Below are 23,313 nucleotides of genomic sequence, written 5' to 3' on the forward strand. Positions count from 1 at the left end.
AATCGCTGCCTAAATAAATTCTTTCTGCTTCATTCAAGCCGTAATTATACCAGGCTGGTTCTTAAAAGAAATTCTGTTAATAACATCCATAATGTCACATATTTTATTCGATTATTACTTAGCACTCAATTGTCCTGGGTAAATTGTTATTATGTTTATTATTTATGTAATAATTTAACTAGAAATAAATAAATTTTTGCACATTCTGACCAACTAGCCATGTGCCAACTATACTTTTACCAAACACTGGCAGTGAAAGACTACTTTCACAGGCACTGACTTACAAAAGATGGTTATTTTTATTTGTCTGTAACTACAGTTTAGGACATTCATATTTTTAAGTACCGAATTTAGTAACACAAACAAATATAAAATAACTTACCATAATTAATACAAGCAATAACTATCATAAATAAGGCAAAGTCAAATATATCAACATATTTTCAGCCCCAATGATTGGTGTTCTGATTAAAATACTTTTATTCTAATTCTAGTTATTATTAAAACAACTAAATTTGTCAGAATGGTTATTGATGCTATCTGACTATGGCAGAAGATAAAAAATGCTTATTGTCTATTAAATTTCTTTCATATGCAGCCATGATAAATTGGATTGCAAGCTTAAAAAGAGGTAAACATTCCATTGAAGATGAAGACCAATTGGGAAGACTAGTTTTGTGACATCCCCCATAAAAATATTGATGCAGTCCACAAGATGATTTTATCTGACTGTTACTGACTGGGCTAAAACAAATATCTGGGGCACCAAATATTTCATATGAATGCATCCATCATATAGTTCATGTTAATTTGAAGATGGGAAAAATTTCTGCAAAGTGGACACCTAAATATCTGAATTTTGATCAGAAGCATCCAAGGGTAAAAGATCTAGTTCGATTTGTATGTGATTTGAACAATATATTTGCTGTTAAGCTGTGGTATGACTCTGGATGGAACTTTAATTCATGTCTATGAGCCAGAAATGAAGCAGCAATTGATAAAATGAAGATATTCTGGTTCTTCAAACACTAAGAAATTTCATGTTCAAAAATCTGATGGGAAAGTTCTTGTTTTATGGGATTGCCAAGAAGTAATTGTGATCAATTTTCTGGATAAGGGTAGAATAATATGTGAGAGTTCCTATTAGAGAGAAGTTACTGGTATTAGGAAGTTACTGTTCGTGGAACCACTCGCAAGAAAAAAATATACAGGGAAGATATGGAAAGGGGTATAAAGGTATTTTGCTTTTGCAGGACAATGCCTCTACACACAAATTGCATGTTTCCATGCAAACAACCGAGTTGGGTGGCTCTGTCTGAATATCATGTTTTTCTTGACTGAAAAATTGAATTAACATAATGGAAAGAATAGTAAAATACTGTGCCTTTTAAATTTTATTTGCTTCTATAGTAGACAAAAAGTTTTACATGCATCCTTGTATATACAATACTATCATTAAAAAGAAAAACATCTATTTTTTATACAAAACTAATTATTTTAAATCAAAATAAAATTTGCTGTTTTATATAAAGAGTTTCGGGATATCCTGTATATTAAAATAAAATACTAAAATTGTTTACCAACAAAAATAGATCATTAGGAATTCTATAAAATATATGGTCAATTTATAGTATAATAGAGAGTTTATTCAGAATGTGATGTAATAAAGATTTGTTAATGTTTATTAGATGATATTTATATCTTTGCCAGTGATGTCATTCCAAATAACTAACAAGTTTAATGCAATCAGCATGTAATTCCATATTTGTTTAATTTCACCTGCAATTTCGCTAGTTGGTGTACACAAATGATTATATAATATGGATTAGATCACAGTATATTTTTATTTATTATGAACATTTACGCCAGTGGACATATCATTGGCTATTTTATCCCTAGAACAGTACAGTTTATCTAGCTGCACAATGGGGTCTCTAAGTGTTTTTTAGCAATAAATATTATTTATTTATTTTTTGTGGTATGTAGTATAAGACAACAAGCAACAATGTCTATTTTCAAAATATGTTTATTTAAACAAACATTTCTCATTAGGTTTGATACCTCTATTTAACAACCCTTTAAACTAAAATATGACATAAATGTTGTTACAAGATAACTATTTTTTGGTTCAACATTGGTTCTGACACACACATAATTAATGATAATGAATTGTCTTATGTCAAAACAATGAAAGACTTAGGAGTCACATTTGATGAACAGTTGCGTTTTGTACAACATATAATGATCTAACAGTTAACTCATTAAAATCTTTAGGCTTTGTCATTCACAACTGTCTGAGACTATCTGTTTGGATTTTAAGAACAGTTTATTACGCTTTGGTTGTATTTAAAGTGGAATATGCATCTATTGTATGATCTCCAGAATACCAAGTTCATTCTGCTACATTGCAGAGATTGCAGAACAAATTTTTAAGATATTGTGCATATAAATTAAACATAACCATTATTAATCATGATTATACAGATATTTAGAAACACTCAACATGAATTTATTAAAAACCCAACGGGATAACTCTGATTTAGTATTTGTTTTTAAATTAATAAATGGTTTAATTTGTTAAAGTCTCAGATATGTTGATCTGTTTTATACACATTTTCACCATACAAATTATGGTATGCATTTACCAATTGAGCGGACACTGAAAATTGTAAATAGGAACAATTAAGAAATATTTCTTGGCTTCATTTAAAAATCAGATGAAAAGAGCTTGACAAGTTATAGGTACTTCTTTGTTTTAATCCATCTTGTTTCATATACAGGGTGAGTCATGAGGAACTTTACATACTTCTACCATATGTAGAGTCCCTCAGGGAGCATATCATGTGGCCACTAAAAAATGTCAACTCCTCTTCTTTATTAATTAACAGGGTGATTTGAAAACGACATATGCGACAATGTTGTCACACTTTTATTAAATTTTTACTGAACGATCAAATCTTACCAAAAATAGAACAACCATAATGAAGTATCAAATTATAAGGTAATTAATTTAAACAAATGTTATAAATTTCAAACATTTTAATTGAAATGATAAACTGAGTCACTGCACAACAAAAAACAGTAACTACTAACAATAACGAAAAACAATTTAAAAAAAAAACTAAAAAGTACATAGTTATGATAACCCCATAAATTAGAACTGGAAAAGATACAATAATGGTAACAAAATAAACATAATTCAAAATAGATTTTCGAAATGGAACCCTGCAGCCTGTACACATTTTTGTTGCCGAATTGTTAATTGATGTATTGAATTACGGATACTCTGGGGATCGTTTCTAATAGTATTACAACAATGTATAATTCTATCAATTAATTGTTGTCGGTTATTAATATTCACTGCGTAAACTAGTTGCTTCAATCGTCCCCAAATATGGTAATCAACGGGATTGAAATCAGGGGATCTTGAAGGCCACGAAATAGGACCTGCACGTCCTATCCACCTGTTGCCATAAACATTATTGAGATGTTGTCTCACTGCCAGTAAAAAGTGTGGGGGTGCCCCATCATGCTGAAAATACATCCCTCGGATAGCAACGTTCGCGTTGGCAAGCAAATTCGGCAAAATATTTTGTAGAAAGTTCAAATAGACCTGCCCTGTTAAAGGACCATCAAAAAAGTGAGGACCTACTAATTGGTTATTTATGACACCAATTCACACGTTAACCGAAAACCTTAACTGAGAACGACGTTCTCGAATAGCATGGGGATTTTCTTCTGCCCACACATGTGAATTTCGTGAATTATTTATCCCGTCTCTGGTAAATTGGGCTTCATCTGTAAATTTTGTAAGACTCTACTTACTTTTGATTGAGTAACATTGAGTTCTCGACTTACTTGTCTAGTGCTTATTGTAGGGTTCATAGTAACGGCGTCCATAATGTCATCTTCCTGCGCTTCATCTACATGTCGCTCTGTTGTTCCACTAGGAAAAGTGCCATTTTCTCGCAAATAATTAAAAACTGACCCAAATGTTGGATGACTGACCCCATCTCTATTTTTGCTCTACATTGCTGTTTTTAATGAATGCTTCTCAAATGAATGTACTGCAGAAAAAACAAAATAAAGCCTTAAGGATAATATTAGGATGTAGTGTATACACTAGTAGAACTGACATGCTAACAATGGCAAATGTTTTAAGTGTAAGACAGACAATTGTATGTAATAGTATGATTTTTGTTTATAAAATGTTAAATGGTCTGATACCTGTGCATTTGTGTAATAATTGTACCTTTGTTCGAGATGTACATGAACACAACACACATTCTAGAAATAACTTTTATCTGAATAGGATCAACACTAATTTTGGTCAGAACAATCTTTTTTATAGGGGATTAAAGCAATACAATGAATTACCGGAAAACATTAAGGCTTCTGGAAACTCAGCTCAATTTAAAAATTTATGTAAGATATATGTTAAGCAAAGCATTGTGATTTAATTTTAAGGGTATAAATTGATGTATTTATATGTATATTTTTCTAGCCATGTGCTATTAATAAAGATTATTATTATTATTATTATTATTACTGGGAGTTCGACGATTAGGAAATCTCCTGCGATATTCTCTACTAGCAGCCCTACCATTCCCATTACAGAATCCATAAACAAATATTATGTCTGCATATTCTGTGGTCGAAAACTGATGTGGCATTTTGAACGAAAGTAACAAAAGCTCTACCAAAACTAACACAATGTACTTAACGTAGATATGACAGAAGAAATATGTATTCTTGTACACATAAATAACAATTGATAATGACAATAATGACAATGGGTATAAAATATCAAGAAACGTCAAACGGTCAACGCCAACCTTCATTTTAAACTTTTTTAGATTTATTTTTATTTAGTACAGTTGATGCAATGTATTATTATTTGACATAAAATTTTAATCATTTACAATCAACAAAAACTAACACATACAAGAGGTTTGACTTTTTAATCAATTTAATTTATTATTTATCGAAAATAATGCCCCAATACAATCTATGAGTAAAAATTTAAAATTGAAAAACAATTGATTCTATCCTAGAGATAATACAAAGTGACAGTAAAGATGTTAATTTTCTACGTATTAGATTATGTTGTAGGAACTCATTTTAATTAAAATGTTTGAAATTTATAACATTTGTTTAAATTAATACCTTATAATTTGATACTTCATTATGGTTGTTCTATTTTTGGTAAGATTTGATCGTTCACTAAAAATTTAATAAAAGTGCGACAACATTGTCGCATATGTCGTTTTCATTGGCTATTTATGTAGTTTGAAAATCACTTATTGCATTTTAAAAAAAATTTATACAGGGTCTAATATTTAATACGAATCCCTAAATTAATTTTTCCAAAGCCAGTCCTGGAATTTTTTAGTTTAGCTAATACCAGTCGAATGCTTGATAGTAGTGTACTGTATCAGGCAAAAATTAAAAAAATCAAATGAGCCATATAAACACTACAGTAAAATGAAATAAATGGTCAATTACACAAATCACCCTGTTAATTAATAAAGAAGAGGAGTTGACATTTTTTAGTGGCCACATGATATGCTCCCTGAGGGACTCTACATATGGTAGAAGTATGTAAAGTTCCTCATGACTCACCCTGTATAATTAATATTTTGTTTTATTTATAATTAAGATTTTAATTTCACTTGTTGTAAGCAATTACAGAGGTTGATTTTTATACTGTATGTTAACATCTATTTTTTTTGTAATGGGGGTAATCTCTCATATTAATAAATAAATAAATAAATTGAGGTCGATGTTCTAAACAGTATGGTTTGTGGCACAACAAACAAGCAGAACTCGCTTTTCGATCCTTTTCAAGAGGATAAAAGCAGCATCTAACCTTTTTGAGCAAACTAACATTAAAATGATTCCTTTAAGGTACATTAACTCCTAATATTTTGCTAATTTTTAGACATAGGGTTGTTGAGAAATTGGTAACTTGTAGTCTTTCCCTTAGTTGTGGTTCAATTAATGCAGTTGAAAGTTCTTTTAGAAATGTTTTTCTATTGTATTTTCGATCATTTATTCAATATCTTATACTTTTATCAACTACAATAATTATAAAATAAAGAAAAAGAAAAAATTATTTTTGGCACAAATTAATTATACCAAATATTTAGTCAGCGTTACCACCATGTGGAGTCACCATTACGATTTAAAACGACATCAATTCTCTTTGGCTTACTGCCTACTAATGTTTGGCAGTTTTCTGGTTGAAAGTTATTCAAAATTTTCTGAACTTTACCTTTTAAATCAGGATTGTGCGAACTGTTCTAGTACCAACTGCATTTTTCATTTGATAAGGGAAGGGTCTTGATAGGGGATAGATCAGGACTGCTTGAAGGCCATTTTAAAAGGGGAATATTCAGTTCCGGCAACCATCTTGTTACAAATTTCGCTGTATGGCAGACTGCGCCATCATGCTGAAGTATAAATCTCCCATTTGGCAGTTGAATTTCAATACTGAAAGGTAATAATATTCTTCTTGTAAAATAATTTTGTACTTCCTAGCATTGATAGTGCCTCCAATGAAAAGGAGATACCCAACTCCTTGAGAGGACATACAACTCCAGACCATCACAGATATCAGGAACTTAACCTTTCTTTTGGGACAATCTTTGTGATACCCTTCCCCTGGAATTAGAATAACTCTACTGAGTGTATTGTTAACACATATCTCAAACTTAGATTCATCACTCCAAATAACTGAATCTCATTGACATTGAATCCAGTTTTGGTATTACCTTTGCAGATACAAATCAGTGTCTTTTTTTGTTTATTTGTAAGAAGTGGTTTTCCTTTCGCCTAAAGTGTGACAATAAGTTAAGGTAAAAACTTACCTTGTAGAATACAAGCATATACATGAAATTGGTCTGACTTACTGGAGACATCCCGACGTCGTTAGAATGGATTTCAAACCTCGATATTGATGTTTAGTTTATTATTTGTTATTGTATTATATTATATTAATGTTGCATGTAGTCATACTCTAAATAAAAAGTAAAATTCAACATTTCGCAAACTAGACTTTTTCCTCACCATTTAACTAGCTGGTCAAGATGATATCTCTATTTACAAATCATTATTTTAAAATAATACATTAAAAGAATCCGTTTTGACTTCCATATCCTGACCAAAACTTTTCCACCTAATGTTATTGCCTTACTTTCTTCAATGCACAGCTATCAGTTTCTATCTACTGCTTGGACTGTTTAGTTTTTGGGTTTAGCTACAAGGTCAGTGCACAAAAACAGTTTCCTTCCTCTTAAAAAATGGAATGTTTGTGTTCGGTTTTGAAATAAGACCATTTTTCTTATTGTATCAAATACTAAAGTCAAATAAATGGTTGCATATCATCCAGAATTATTGACTGTTTAACGTTTCTCTAAAGCAGTGTTGCTACATGACCACTTTCTGATGAGGGCCATCTTTTTCAATTGTGAACAATAGTGTAAAACGAGACGAAGAGCAAAGCTATTTAATTTGTGGCTCATATTCTTAGTGTGATGATACAATCTTATCTAAGTCTTAAGAAGTTCCTCCAATGTATTTCTTAAGCATTTGGTTGCACCAATCTAAACTTTTTTGGTTGTAGACAATGTCTAAGGTTGCTCAATATTACAGTATATTATATGTCAACAGTTCTGGATTTTATACTAGTGTTTCGTTCGTTCGTTCGTTCGTTCGTTCGTACTAGTAGTTCGTTATACTAGTGTTTTAAACTGGTTGTTCAATGCACTTCTGTCATGAAGTCGTGATAACCCCCGCCAAAAGTCACAATAAATCATTGAACGGAAATTATTTTCATTTATCCACTGAGACACAATTTTTAAGTTACTAAATAACACAGATCTGGGTCAAATGCGTTTTACAATTATTAATGGAATTAATTAATTTTTGTGCAATGATTTATTGTGACGTTGACGGGAGTTAATACGACTCCATGACAAAAGTGCATTGAACATATAATGCATATTATAATGCAATACCCTTTTGGCATGCTGATATGCTTGTTTTTTGTCTTAAAAATTCATCTACACCCAAAATCCATTCATTAGATGCCTCCAACGTTAAAATCGGACCAATAACAACGAAGATACGAATAGTGCCCCGTTGACAATGCTGGCATGTTTGTTTTTTGTTTTAAAAATTCATCTACGCCCAATCCCCTTTTATTTGACGCCGTGTACGTCAAAATCGCACCAGTAACAACGAAGATACGATACAGTGCCCCTTTAGCAATGCCACCATATTTGTTTTTTATATGAAAACTGTTAATGCCATCCTCTCCCCTTTCCAACGAGCCCTCTTACGTTACGACAAGTCTAGCCGTTTTAGCTCTACCACAAAAGCTCAAAAAATGACAAGAATGAACCTTAGCGATTTTAATCGTTTTCCTATATGAAATAACACGGACGCCTCCACCAAATTTGTATATGTAGCATAGTTACTATGGTATAACAGATAATAAAGAATATGTTCAATTTTTTAAAATTTATGTCTCTCTCCTTTTCTAGACAATGAAGAATTGTTTTTGTACTGCACTTCCCCTGGCGGTTGAAAAATGAGTTCCAGGCCCAGCTCTGGCTCAAAGCTTCCAACAGGGCATAGGAGATCGGAGTCTAGCGGACATCACAGACACAGTTCGGGTAGCAGTTTCAATCAGAACAAGTCAGACTCTGGCCAGAGTATCAATTCTGATTACCACGGACACCAGAAACATGGACATCACAGATCAAAATCTAGTGTGGTTGAGAGAGAGGTGGAAAAGGAGCAGACAGCTACTCCTCGATGTAAGTTTTTATTATCGTTTAAAGGACCATTTTTCTTTACGCCAAATAATTTCAAAATATGCATTGCCAAACTAGTAGATTATTTATGTGGAAAACTCATATGTTCCTGTAGTTTTGCCAGTATTCACTCCTTTAATTGTATGTTAAAATTTTTCTCTTGTGATTTATGGTTCTGTGTCACTATGTAATTATCATATGCGTAATAATACTGATTGTTATTGGAGTTAGAGCATGACGAAGAGTTTCCAGAGACTGGGGCGAATGGAGGATTGTTCTGAGAAGACTTTGACTTATAACGAGCTGTGATTCCACTGATGATCATGACAGTTATTCTATAAAAAATCTTTTTTTCAAAAATGTTCATTCCTAAGAGAACTGATCACCGCAGATTTTCCATTTGAGTTCATCATATTATATTGAGTTGAGGAAGTTTCTATAGATCTTCATAATAGCTGTATAACCAATAGGAGCGGAAGGGATATGATTGCAATTGTAAAGTAAATTTAGAGGAGTCTGTGAATAACCTCCACTCCACAACAGACATTTCATCAAATGATTAACTTCTTTACAATCAAGATCTTTTTTCTCAAAAATGTATATCCAGTTGTAAATATCTGTAATACGATACCCAGACATCACGTTGGAAAATTCGGACATCGGATTAATTTTTCATACTGCGTCCACTGTATTGGCAGCGATCGGATTTGCCGACGCGAGTATCGGCAATCGGATTGCCGATGCCACTTCATTCGGATTTTTGTAGTGATTGTAGGTACCTGCGGAAAGTGTTTCTGAGAATGGAGGAAAGCGATGAAGAACAAGTCATTATTGCTTGTTTGTTAGCAGAAGAGGAAGAAGAAGAAAGAAAATCTAGAAAAAGGAAGCATAATTTTTTATACACAACATATTCAAGAAGAGATCGGAACATGGAGAATATCACACACTATTTCCTGATTTGTTAAATTATGATATCAAGTTCTTCCAATATTGTCATATGTCTCAAGCTAAATTCACTTTTCTTGTTGATATCCTGAAACCACATTTATCTTTATATAGCTCTTCATATTCTTGCACAAACCGTAATTAATCGTGATGCGTCCATGATGCAAAAACAGGTGTTGACAAGACGATCGTCAAATGCAAATAGCCGTAGATTAGCTCCCACTGGACACTGGACCTTGTGACCATGCGAAATTGCGAACAGAGCGCGCGGAATGAGTCCACTGATCGGCACTGATCGGAATTCCGTATGGCGTCATCGGCACACATCGAAAAAGTTGCCCCTGGAAGCACCCCTTCGTCATTGCCAATGATGCCGTCCGTACGATGCGGATCAGTGAACGCAGTTACATAAGTTTTTATACAATACAAACTAAAATCTGATGCGGACCTGTGGACGCTTACCTTAACTCAATCCTTGTGATTTATCATATTTTTCTTCAAAATCAGGGCCAATGTCACATGACATTTTAACTACTTTTTTTTCTATCTCATCTAATTTTCGGTATACCCCGCAAAAAATACGAATTTGGGACACCCTGTAGATACTGAACGTAATATTTTTATTTGTATTACAGCTACAGTGATGTATGTATGTATATGAAGATCACATATGTTTGAGTCATAGACTTTGAATAACTTTTTTTGCAGATATGGAATTGATGAGAATTTTTCACATTTCATTTATCAGTGTCACGAATGTCATGTCAGAGGTTATATCTCTGTGATGAGAGTGATATTCCACCACATATATTCACTAAATTGAATTTCTCTTGACTTTAATTCTTGGCACATATCTTGACCATGGTCGAAGGCTTTGTTTGTTTTTACTAGTATTGTAAAGCAGGATTTCACCTTCCAAAGCTCAAGGCAAAAATGATGTACCAAACAAGTGGTTAACATTTAAACAATATTTCAGCGAACTATTTTTTCTTCTGCAGCTTCTCTACGACTCGATTTCCGCCCTGTCCAACAAGAAGGCCATCATTACGCAGCTAGACCGACGTCTCTTTATCCTCTGAGATCGAATGACAGTGGTATAATTGGTCATGATCCTCTTCAACCAGAGAGGGAGCCACTTAGGTTTGACGTAACCCTCGTTGGGGCACCTCCGGAAGTGGAGCAGCTAGTGAACAACATCAAGCAGGTAGCTGAACAGTTTCTGTATCACTGGAAGACGTTTCCTATAAGTAAGTATTTTATGAAAATAACGTATTAGTCAGTCAGTTAATTATTTTTAAAATGTTATGTAATAGAACAGAAGAAATATTTACAATTGATCCTTTTTTCTAGTTCTTCCTAGTCCGGTATCACACTGTGATTTATTCACCACATCTCAGGTATCTTCGGATGGATCTTTGGGTCGTATGAAGTCAAAGTACCACCTCAGGGATCTGTTTATAGCGCCATCTTTCGACGAGTTGGATGCTGTTGCCGTGGACGGAAAAGGAGAACCAAGAAGACTGACTGGAAAGCAGCTCGAATATATCAGAGAAAGGGGGTAAGAATCAGTCATCTGTATTCTATTTTGTTTAGTGCATCATTGTTTTGTATAAAACTGATCTGAGGAGCATATTATTAAAAAAGGTTTCGTTATAGTGATTTGTCTAAATTGATATTGTTCCTGGTGTTAGGACTTTTGTGTGTGTTTTTAGATTATCCAGTTGTTTTTTTTTCTTAATATACATACTATTCCATTGGAATAAAGAGCATCTTACGCTGTTTCAATTACAAAAAGTATTGGTGGCGACGCTGCCAATTTCACGTACCACCTATTAAGTCTTGTCCGATCTTGTTTATCAGCTTTTCTATTCTCTTTTGTTTCTATTTATCCTTTTAAGATACAATGGTCTGGTAGAAAAGACAGGAGACCCCGAAGTTGGGTATTGCTGTGGATAACATAAAAATTAACACAACAGGAAGTTTTGTATTAGAACTAAAAGATAAATGAAGAACTTCAGGACCACGTACGTTCACGGTTCATGAAGGCTACAACGGTGACCTTGGGACGTGGGTCTACAGATCGCTTATTAGGAGCGGGAATACTGAAGCTAGAAACAATAAAGAATATTATTAACTAAAAGAAAATTGACCAAATAAAAGGAAAAAGGGCACCACCTTGTCTTTACTGTGAGAGACCAGGAAAACTTTTAAAAGTAAAATACATATATAAACAAATAACAAGAAACAATCGCCAAAATACAACTTACATACAAACTATATTTATTATTAGCCGAAACATAGATTTAACTGGACACATTAATTTACATCTTACAAACAGAAATGCCCATTACAATTTCATACCTTCTTACATCTTTAAATAATGTTAAATATTAATTTCTCCCGATGACCTGAAGAATATGAAGACTCATGATATGTAAAATTTTCGCTTTTTATAATCTAAATACAAATTTAGTATGGTATATAAAAACAATAGGCTGACTTAATAGAACCTTCAAAAAAGTATCTACGCAAAACCAAAGAAAAGAAAAAAGATTGGATGACGGACGAAATACTAAACTTGATGAACAAAAGAAGAGTATATAAGGACAAAAATAAATCATTGTACCAGCAAACACAAAACAAAATAGCAAAAGAAAATTGGTTAAAAGAAAAATGTGATGAAACAGAAATGCTACAAAAGAAACATGACAGCTTTAATTTACACAGGACAATAAAAGAATTAACTAGAAGGCCAGAATACAAACAACATATACTAGTTGATGAAAAGGGAGACACAGCTGTTTAACGACAAACGAGACAAAATAGATAACGAATCTTTCGTTGAAGAGACTGGACCAGAAATAACAGAAAGTGAAGTAAACCACACAATTAAAGAAATGAAAAATGGGAAAGCAGTAGGACCAGACGAAATACCGACAGAAATATTGCAATTTATTGCCGGCTGCAATATACCTGTTCTTGTCGAATTATTTAATATCATATACAGAACAGGTATATTACCTAAAGAATGGCTTCTATCAACATTCGTGACTATACCGAAAAAGAAAAACGCCAGATAATGTTGCGATCACCGTACCATCAGTCTAATGTGCCACATACTCAAAGTATTCCTAAAGATTATTCATCGTAGAATATATAAAAAGTTAGAACAAGACATTGAACAAACCCAGTTCGGATTTAGAAATACTCAAGGAACCAGAGAAGCATTATATGCACTAAATGTGCTAGTACAGAGATGTTTAGATGTAAACCAGGACATCCCTGTCTGCTTCCTAGATTATAACGAGGCATTCGACAGCGAAACATGATCCGTTAATAAAACTGCTGAGGACAAAGAACATCGACACACGGGATATAAGAATAATAAATAATCTGTATTATGAACAGGAAGCTGTCATAAGAATAAATAATTTAAAAACTAATAAAATAAAGATCAAAACAGGTGTTAGACAGGGCTGTGTCTTGTCGCCATCACTGTTTAATGCATACTCAGGGGAAATATTCAAAAAAGCATTAGAAGTTGAAGTAGCAGGCATAAAAATAAATGGTCTACCCATACGTGAAATTAGATATGCTGATGATACAATACTAATAGCAGAAAATATTACAGATCTACAAAGAATTTTAGATAAGGTTGTTGCAGCGAGTGAAGCATTTGGTCTGTCACTAAACATAAAGAAAACAAAATTCATGGTTATATCAAAGAAAAATATTAGATACATCAATCTACACGCAAAAAATAAGACGATAGAACGAGTTCAGAATTATAACTATTTAGGGGCAAACATTAATGAAACAAACGATTATACCAAAGAAATTAGAGTTAGAATAGAAAAGGCTAGAAGTGCATTCAATAATATGAAACAAATATTATGTTGTAGAGACCTCAGCCTAAATCTTAGAAAACGAGTACTAAAGTGCTATGTATTTTCCATTCTTTTGTATGGTGTGGAGACATGGACTTTAAATAAACAATGTCTCAATAAATTGGAAGCATTTGAAATGTGGACATATCGAAGAATGCTGAGAATCTCCTGGACAGATAGAATAACCAATGAAGAAGTATTAAGAAGAATAGAGAACAGCAGGGAGATACTGGATTCAAGGAAAGCGCAGCATAGGTAGAAGAAGAAGAATGTCCTGGCTGAGAAACCTCAGAGAACGGTTTGGATCAACTGAACTCTTTCGGGCTGTAGTGTCAAAAGTTAGAATAGCAGTGATGATTGACAACCTTCGTAGCGGAGATGGTACATAAAGCAGATAAAAACAATGGTTATTAGAACATGCAAAAAATTACGGGGACATACCCCATTAAAAAAAAAACACTAGCACTGCACTGCACTAGGTACATACGGAAGAAAATAAAAAAAAATTAAAATTTAAGAGCTTTTTAAGGTCTACAACTTTTATTTGAACCATTTTTCATTTCATTTTTCGTCAAGGATTTGTCATCAGCTATCATGCTAGAATGTCATAGCTAGAATGACGCTAGGTGGACTAAACGCTTAATAATAGAAGACCCCTGGCCAGGTGCTATCACAGATACGGAAGAGAGTTAAAACAAACTAGAATTACAGGACACAAGGTAGCTATCAATGCGGCCGAAATATTTTCAACAGTGGCCACTACAGATTGTGATGTTGATGGGTTTACCTCCATAGTTCTTGATTTGGCTAGAATATTTTTTATATAAAGCGTAAATAATTGTTCATAAATGATTGTGTCCCGAGAAACAGTTTCATTTTATTATTAAGTTTATGAATAATAAAAACAGTCTTGGTGAATAACACAGCTTTGTCTCACTCCTTTTTTTGTCGGTTTTGATAGTTCGTTCATGGTTGTTGTGACCATTCTAGTGTGGTTTAAAGCCATTTCCTTATTGATTTTCTGTAAATATTTCTTTATACATACACTCACCGTTTAAAAACTTTAAACTTTTATTATTATAATAACGTAAACACAAACGAAACAAACTGTTATAAGTAATTTCTAATAAAAATTTAACTTTTGAACAAAGAACTGTTTCAATAGATAACAATTTAACAATTAAGGAAAAAAATGTAAGTAAATGTAACAAAATGACGCTCAATAAATAAAAACTTAAATTATGTGTCCGGTAAACTGATTTTAATAATGAATGTTTCCTCCACTGCTCGAATTATTGCCTGAATTCTCCTTGGCAGGCCTAAAATCAAATAAGAAATGTTCTGTTGAGGAATAAGTTCCCATTCCTCTAAAAGGGCTTCTTGTAACTGATTTAAGGTTAAAGGGACAGGAACACGACTTCGTATCCTTCGCCCAAGCGTGTCCCAAACATATTCGATTGGGTTTACGTCTGGAGTTAATGCTGGACAATCCATTACAGGAATGTTTACTTTATTTAAAAACTGTTAAGTGGTTCTTGCATTGTGAGGCCTGTACGTGCCTCTAGAAAAATTTCAGCCCACACCATAATTGAGCCCCATTGATAGCCTACCCTAGGACTGAAGGTACATTCTGCAAAACGGTCATGTGGTGTTCGGCATACTCTTACTGCCATCTGGAGACTACAAGGTAAACCTGGACTCATATATACACGATAAATACAACGTGCCTCCAATTATTTACAGTAGAATGAGCATGGTTTCTCGCAAACTGAAGTCGCGCAACTTGATGGCGCCTCAGAAGTTGTAGGCCTTTTGCAGGTCTAGGACTGCTTAAATTTGCTTCTCCAAGATTTCGTCTAATTGTTCTTTCACTTACGTTAGCATTCCGGACGTACTGAAGTTGATTTCGGATTCGTACAGCCGTGGCACGACGATCTCGTAGACTTTGTAAGAGGATGAAGCGATCATCACGGGTACTAGTTCTTCGTTGGGGACTGGTTCCAGCTTGTCTAGTGTAAGCTCCGATTGCCAAGAACCGTGTAAAAATACGGTGTACAGTACTATGGATATTTGATACTTTTAAGCAAGATATCACCCACTTCTTCCGTCTTGAAACAACGCAACAATAGCAGCTGCTGTTTCGGGATTTACAACCATAATTCTTGAGATTAAATCAATGCAATTAACTTCAAATTGTGTTTGACACTTGATTCGACTTCACAGTTTACTCACATCAACAAGTACAAAAGAATAACAATAGAATACCAATAACTACCTTTGCACTTTTAAAAGTGATAAGAAGCACTGAAGTTTTATTAGAAATTGCTTATTAAAACTGTTTCGTGTTTACGTTATTGTAATAATAAAACAGAATTAAAATTTTAAGTTTTTATTTTAAAAATGCAAGTGCTCCGTTTTTCGTGCCAGTGAGTGTATAATCTTATTTATCGTTTATATTGAAAAACTTGCTATTTGCAACAATATGGACGTATTAACTTCATAAAATTAAAAAATATACATTCCCCTTTCATTTTATTCGTTTATTATTTGTAATAGTATAATCTTGATTTTTGATGTTGTGTATGTGAAATAAAACTGAACACATGCTAATTTTGACGACTTTATAACCCTTATCCTATTATTTTGTGAAGCTTGCACAAGGACAAATTTGGAAAACCAAAAAGATTGAACCAGGAACAACTAGAAAGTATTAGATTAAATGGGTACGTTCGATTGACTGTGGACTGTCTATCTAAATCTACTTTTTCTGCAGAACGTTTTGTTAGAACATATTTTTTTGATCTTTCGATTATTTGGCGTGTTTTTTTGTGACTTTATTAAATAATGATTTGTGCTAAAACATCAAAGTCGACTGATACTAGCGCTAGTATATATTTTTTTATTTCCATGTAAAGAGGGTAATACATTTCTCATTGCACAAAATTTTTATTACATTTTGAAACTTTAGTATGTATTAACAAATAAGCTGCCCGAAAAGTTAGGGATATTGCTAGAAAGTGTTTAAAATGAATTTCCAGACAGAAATATTGGTCGGTCCGCGCAAATAAGAGCCGTTCCACACGAAACCTTAACGAAATCATTAATCAAAAAACACTTGTAGATATAAGTTTTTATTTCAGGCGGAGATTCAGTTCAATCGATCACAGTCTAAGTAGAACTGTTGGACTGTGATGCGAAATTGTCGCACTTTCGTTTGAGAATGTGCGTTGCGAACGCGAGATTCTCAAAGTTCACGTGCGATTTTCACCTATGATCATAATAGTCATTGCTCGCGCGTTGCGCTTCCTATCGAAGTCAGCACTACCCCTGCTTTTCCTCACTACTGCTCGCTCACGTTGTTTTCAATAGTCGTTCGAGTAATACATATGCACTGTTTATACGTTATAAAATTAATTGTTTTAACATTTGAATGTGTGTTTATTACTATTTATTTCAAAAGATATCATTTTCACTATTATACACGGACATTTAGGTATGATAAAGCTGTTTTCCAAATGGATGCTGCGTTTTCTCACACCAAAGCAAAACAACAATGAATTGATGAGTCTATGCGCTCTTTGGACATGTTTAATCGGAATAAGTCTGAATTTCTGCATCTGTATGTCACAATGCATGAAATTAATCCATGACTTTGCTACTGAATCAAAACGGCAGTCATCTGAGTGGACATCATCCAGAGAAAGCCGAACAAAAACGCAACAAACCGCCGGGAAGTTTATGGCTTCTGTATTTTGAGACTCACAAGGAATTAGTTTCATTGTCTATTTGAAATATGGGGAAACAATTAACTGTGACTACTAAATTAGTTTAGTGGAGCGTTAGAAAGACGAAAAAATTGTTAGTTTACCAAGACAAGATAAATACCTTGTTACAAGTCGGTGAAAACGATGGCAAGAATGCATGAATTTGTGTTTGAATTGCTTTCGCACCCACCTTGTAGTCCAGATCTGGCCCCCAGCGACTGCCACCTTTTTTCCGATTAAAAAGATGCTCCGTGGCAGGAAATATCGCTCCTAAAGATAAGAACTAAGGCAAAGCTAAGTCGTTTTATAAAAATTACGTCGAAAAATATTGGAATGATTGTTTTGCCTCTAAAGGAGATTATTTTGATGAATAAAGAATTCTTCTTAGGCTGTCATACCATGCTTTTATATTGTATTGGGCTACGTGTAATAATTTCTCTGCTGTTAAACCTGTCCCGCAAATTAATTCTTTCCGTCAATTTTACCATTCGGAATTCGTCGAAGGAACTCATATCTTGGTTCCCTGATTATATGTAGTTATTGACCGACGTAAATAACATAAGCATTTTTTGAATTTTTTTATCAGAATGTATCAAAAAACTTTTGGTGAGCAGTTTATATCGCGAGAGATTCAGAATATTTCTGGATCAGCGCAGAACAGTACTGAGTTTCCTTTTAGTGCCTCTTTTGTAAGTAACATATTTATTCTTGTATCAACAAAATCATAATATAGGCCAGTCAACTAAAATTGTAATACATGTAAAAAGTAAAGTAATTCGTTTCAGAACGAATCTTTGAAACAATTAATGTTTTGGTATGAAAATATCGATTTATGTCAGTTAAAATAACGGCGTCATTATTTAAACATTGATTTTATAGCAAAAATCACCGAAAACCACTATTTCTAATTTTTTTCAATACTTCTTTCCTAATTATAAGTTTTCTATTTTTGTTTTTTGAAAGGTTATGAAAAAACGATTGATTTCAGGACTTTCTAAATTAAATTTGGTTGATAATTTATTTAAAGAATTGCGATAAACTGCAAAAAGTTATTGCAATTGTTTATTAGAAAGTTGTTAATTTGATACCATTGTCAAAATTATAACTCCCCAAAGTTAAGTTTAAGTGAAAGGATATGTATGTGTCACTGTGTTGCCGAGAGGGGGCATTTGGGCCTGTAGGACCCATCGCCGGCTCTTCGGGCTTCTTCCTATTCCCGGAATTGGATCGGGTATTCACCATCTTTGGTTTGTCGCTGGTAGAAAGGTTAAATACCACCGCTGTTATAAATAACAGTTCCAGTGACAAACATCTGTTATAGGTAACGGTTCCAAGGAACAGTTACAAAGTAACAGAGCAAAAATGGAAAACAGATAGGTAAAAATGATCTAAGTATTCCTTGACTTACGGAAGGAATAACTTAGTAAACAAGTAAATTAAATGGTATAAAAATATAATGCAAAGAAAAATGTTTCTAAGTGTTTCTTGACTTACGGAAGAAACAACTTAGGACAGAAATATAGATAAATGAAATATGTAAATGTGAGAGTAAAATATGGAAATATTTCTAAGTGTTTCTTGACTTATGCACAAATATTTATAAGTGTTTCTTGACTTACGGAAGAAACGACTTATAATAGAAAATAAGAAAAATCAAATATAGAAAAGATGTGAAAATATTGCTAAGTGTTTCTTGACTTACGGAAGAAACAGCTTAGCAAAAAATGGAAAAATGAAATAGACAAATATATAAGTATTTTCTTAACTTACGGAAGAAAATATCTTAGATAAAATATCAGAAATAATAATGCGATATGAAAATATTTCTAAGGGTTCTTTTGACTTACCGGAAAAGAACGACTTAGACACACAATAAAATAACAAGTCAGATATCAGAGAAATACTTCTAAGAGCTCTTTGACTTACCGAAAAGAACTACTTAGATACAAAGTACAAAATCAAATATATAAAATAGAAAAGGCAAGATAAATATTCCTAAGTGTTCTTAACTTACGGAAGAACAGCTTAGATACAAATACAAGAAAATAAACAATCAAAAATAATCAAATAAAATAGCAAACAATGAGTACATGAACAAATATGTAATATTCTAACCTGAAAAAGTCTGGATATACAATAATGCTAAAATAAAAAGGTATACAGGAAATCAGAAATAAAACAATAACTTAGTTGGAACAATAATAGCACCTACTAGGTCTACAGTAGAAGAGGCAAGCTCGACTGACCGATGAGAGAAAATCTACCTGCTTTTATGTAAAACAAATCCTTTGTTTTACGTAGCAAAAGTGGAATTTCCCTGCATCGAGTCAATTAGAAATTTGGATTTGGCCAAACTTGGAATTCCCAAGTATTTTGACCAATATCCAAATTCCTTGATGCGTCCGGCACGGCTGTCAGCTCCCGGCTGACACGCCTCCGGAGGACAACTGCAGTACATTTTGCGATGGTATTTAAAAAAACCAGTCATAAATGCCCTTTTACATGGATCTTTGCTAAATGTGTAAAATATTGAATAAAACTGCAATGATAATAGGTATCAGTCGATTTTTTAAAACAAATTTGTAATAAAAACCATAATGTTTTGCTGATGTGTTATTTGTAATTTAATAAACGTCGTGCATATTTTGAGTTTTTGAATAATTTTTTAAATATTCAATGGAAATTTATCATATGATATGATTTATCTCCACAAACCTTTGGGAGAAAACCTTTATTTATTTATATTTGATTTAAAACTGGTCTAAACGACTCACCATCCCAACGTCGTACGAAGATTCCAACGGCTATTCATCAATACCCTAACACCATTGTCGAAGAAAAGGAAACTGTAATCTATTCGCAGCCATAAAAATCGCGCTTAACCAATTACTCGTGAACAGATTCTGATTGCCTAGAGACACGAGGTACGACTCGACCCCTACTCCCTCGACAGCTATTTTACTATCTTGCGACCAATGAGTATTCTGCAGTGTGTATGCATTTCGCAAGTTTTTTCTTAACTGTGAATATTGTGACGGCTAGCTCTATTAGACAACAGACTCACTAAAACACAAGTTACTTAGCTAAATAAAAGATTCAAATAAAAAATTAAAAAAAATTAACTTCTATGTAACATGTACAATAAAATAAAGTACGAATACTAGTCAATAAAATTGACGGTGCTGCGGTCCACTGTTGATATATATACATATATATATATATATATATATATATATATATATATATATATATATATATATATATATATATATATATATATATCGGTTTCAAAACGTCTTGCGTCGTTGTCCGATGCCTAATTTCCACGAATTTCTATCATTCCATTGTTCTTCGGTCAAGTCTCGGGAGCTCATTGCCTTTGTTATTCCCTCCTTCCATGTTCTTTTTGGTCTTCCTCGTTTCTTACGATTTGGTGGTATCCATTTCATGGCGATTTTTGGTAGTCTTGTTTCTGGCATTCTTTGAACATGGCCATACCATATAAGTTGTTTCCTTTCTATGTCTGTTGCCAGTGATCCATCTACCCCCATCCGATTCCTTATTTCATCGTTTCTAATTCTGTCTGCCCTAGATATTCGAACTGATCGTCTAAATACATCCATTTCTGTTGCTTCGAGTTTTCTTTTATTGCTTTCTGTTAGTCTCCATGTCTCTGTACCATAGGTTAAGCTGGTTTTTATGAGAGATTCATATATATTGTATTTTCGTCTTTTACCAATTTCTGAGCTCCAAAGAACTCCGTTAAGGCATCCAATTGTTCTACGGGCCTGGGTTATTCGTTTTCTAATTTCCCTATTGTCTGTGCCTGTGGTGTCGAAATCAATTCCTAGGTAGGTATATTCAGTGCAGAATGCAATTTCGGTTGTGTCCATCTGAATGTTGGATAGTTCTGCGCCTATTGGGAGATATTTTGTTTTTTGTGTATTGAGTTCTAAACCCCACTTTTTGTATTCTTCCTGTAGTTTTCTGGCCATATATGTCAGGTCTTCTTTATCGTTGGCTATAAGAACTTGATCGTCTGCAAACTGTAGGGTATATAGGCAAGTTTCTCCCAGGTCAATTCCCATTCCTCTGCACTTTCTCTTCCACTGATACAGTGCTTTCGCCACGTAGATTTTAAACAATGTGGGGGATATGCAACACCACTGCCGGAGTCCCTTGTTTACAGGAATTTTTTTTGAAAGTCTATTTCCAATTTTTATTCCCGACGTTGATCCTTCATAAAGCTGTTTAAGGGCGTTAATTACTGTGTGGTTAATGTTTGTTTCCTGCAAAACTTTCCATAGCTTTTTAGCGGGTACAGTCTCATAGGCCTTCTGAAGATCTATAAACATAAGGTGGGTTTCTTGGTTGGTACTTGATCTTTTTTCTATTATTTGTTTCAAAACAAACACATTATCGGTGCAGCTCCTTCCCGCTCTAAAGCCAGATTGTTCCTCTTCTTCTTGTTCCTTATATTCTTGTTCGATAATGTCTCGAAGTATCCTTCCATATAGGCGACTAAGGTACTGGTTACTGATATACCTCGATAGTTTGAGCAGTCCAGTTTACTTCCCTGCTGATACCTGCGAAAAATAGATATTGGCGATACTAGGATGGATGAAGCAAAGGAGAATGTTTCGGCCAATACCCAAAAAACTGGTGAAGCTAATCAATACTTAATCTAAGTTAGAGGTGGCTGATCGATTACTACTCGATAACGGAAAAGGATCGGAGGCGCTCGATCAATACTCGATCGCAGACGGTAAAAACGGTTGGTCTTTGATCAATACTCAAAGAACCAGATGAGAGCTGTAAATCTTTTATACTTTTGCTGGTGTTCCATCTAAAGCGCACATCGATGGTTATACGATGCATACAGAGAGATGGCAAGCTGGCGGCGAGGAGCGAGTCGACGACGGCATTTTTTTGTATCTTTAATGAAGAATGAAATGTTTATTGTCTTTTCATCAATATCACCATTTCTAATTTTTCACATTTTGGGAACAGACTATTTCCAAATAGTCTGTTTGGATATATTCCAAATATATAATTATACCCTTTGACTCATTCGATGAAAATATAATCAAAAACTCAAAATAGAATTCATATTTTCGTAAATTTCATCGGCAAAATCCATCATCGAGCTTTCTAAGTATTTAAAACAATGTAAAAATAACTTTAAAACTTGTAAACATTAAATTATTGTTGTTTTCTTTATACATTTAACGTTTTTATTTTACGTTGTTTTAGTTTGAGTTCTTTTTTCTTATTTTTAGCTTATTTGCAATCTATCTAATCGTAACTTTAGCAATCTGTGTGAAAATTCTGTGCAAGTTTTACTGTTTGACAACTACATGTAGCAAGACAAACCAAAAAAGTCATAAATCTATTTTAAAATATTTTCAGGGTGTTTGAGGTAGAATCTCTTAACTTTCCCGGGCAAAAGCACAAATGGAAACTGTCGCAGCTATTACAAAAAGGACTGTTGAACAGCCACGATTCTTTGTTGAACGATTTAGCTTTAGCGGTGAGATTTATAGTTGTGACAGCTAAAGGAAGGCTCGTGTCCCATTTCTTTAGTCTTTCCCAGGCGGCGAGGGCTCTGTTGGCGGGATTTCTACGAATAGTCGATGTTTTGATTGGAATTCCTAGTCTTCAAGCTCATAATTTGGAATCCAAGCTGAGAGAAGAGAGGAATAAGTATCTTGTAGCAGAATTGGTGTGTAGGGTAAGTAAATTTATGCTAGAACAGAGTTATACTCATATAATTGTAAACTTTATGTAAATTCAAAGGATTTACTGAATAAAAATGTCAAAATTTTATTTAAAAAATCCTTTATAAAAGGTATATTTTCGTATAAAGGTATACAGAACGTTTTCGGACTAACAAGTCCA

General features: G+C 33.5%; 1 protein-coding gene across 2 annotated transcripts in view; it reads left to right on the forward strand.

Moving 5' to 3' along the window:
• LOC140447274 (uncharacterized) overlaps nucleotides 1-23,313 on the forward strand; it is a 52,240-nt gene that overhangs the window by 1,416 nt on the left and 27,511 nt on the right. The window contains exons 2-6 of one of the 2 annotated variants that reach the window (XM_072539838.1): nucleotides 8,547-8,822; nucleotides 10,763-11,011; nucleotides 11,115-11,322; nucleotides 16,303-16,374; nucleotides 22,825-23,146. In XM_072539838.1, the coding sequence (XP_072395939.1) occupies nucleotides 8,594-8,822; nucleotides 10,763-11,011; nucleotides 11,115-11,322; nucleotides 16,303-16,374; nucleotides 22,825-23,146 (1,080 nt within the window). In that variant the 5' untranslated portion in view covers nucleotides 8,547-8,593. The remainder of the gene's footprint in view (nucleotides 1-8,546; nucleotides 8,823-10,762; nucleotides 11,012-11,114; nucleotides 11,323-16,302; nucleotides 16,375-22,824; nucleotides 23,147-23,313) is intronic. The other variant, XM_072539839.1, reaches the window with a different exon arrangement.

Source organism: Diabrotica undecimpunctata, chromosome 8, assembly GCF_040954645.1.
Source record: "Diabrotica undecimpunctata isolate CICGRU chromosome 8, icDiaUnde3, whole genome shotgun sequence".
Taxonomy (NCBI): Eukaryota; Metazoa; Arthropoda; class Insecta; order Coleoptera; family Chrysomelidae; genus Diabrotica; species Diabrotica undecimpunctata.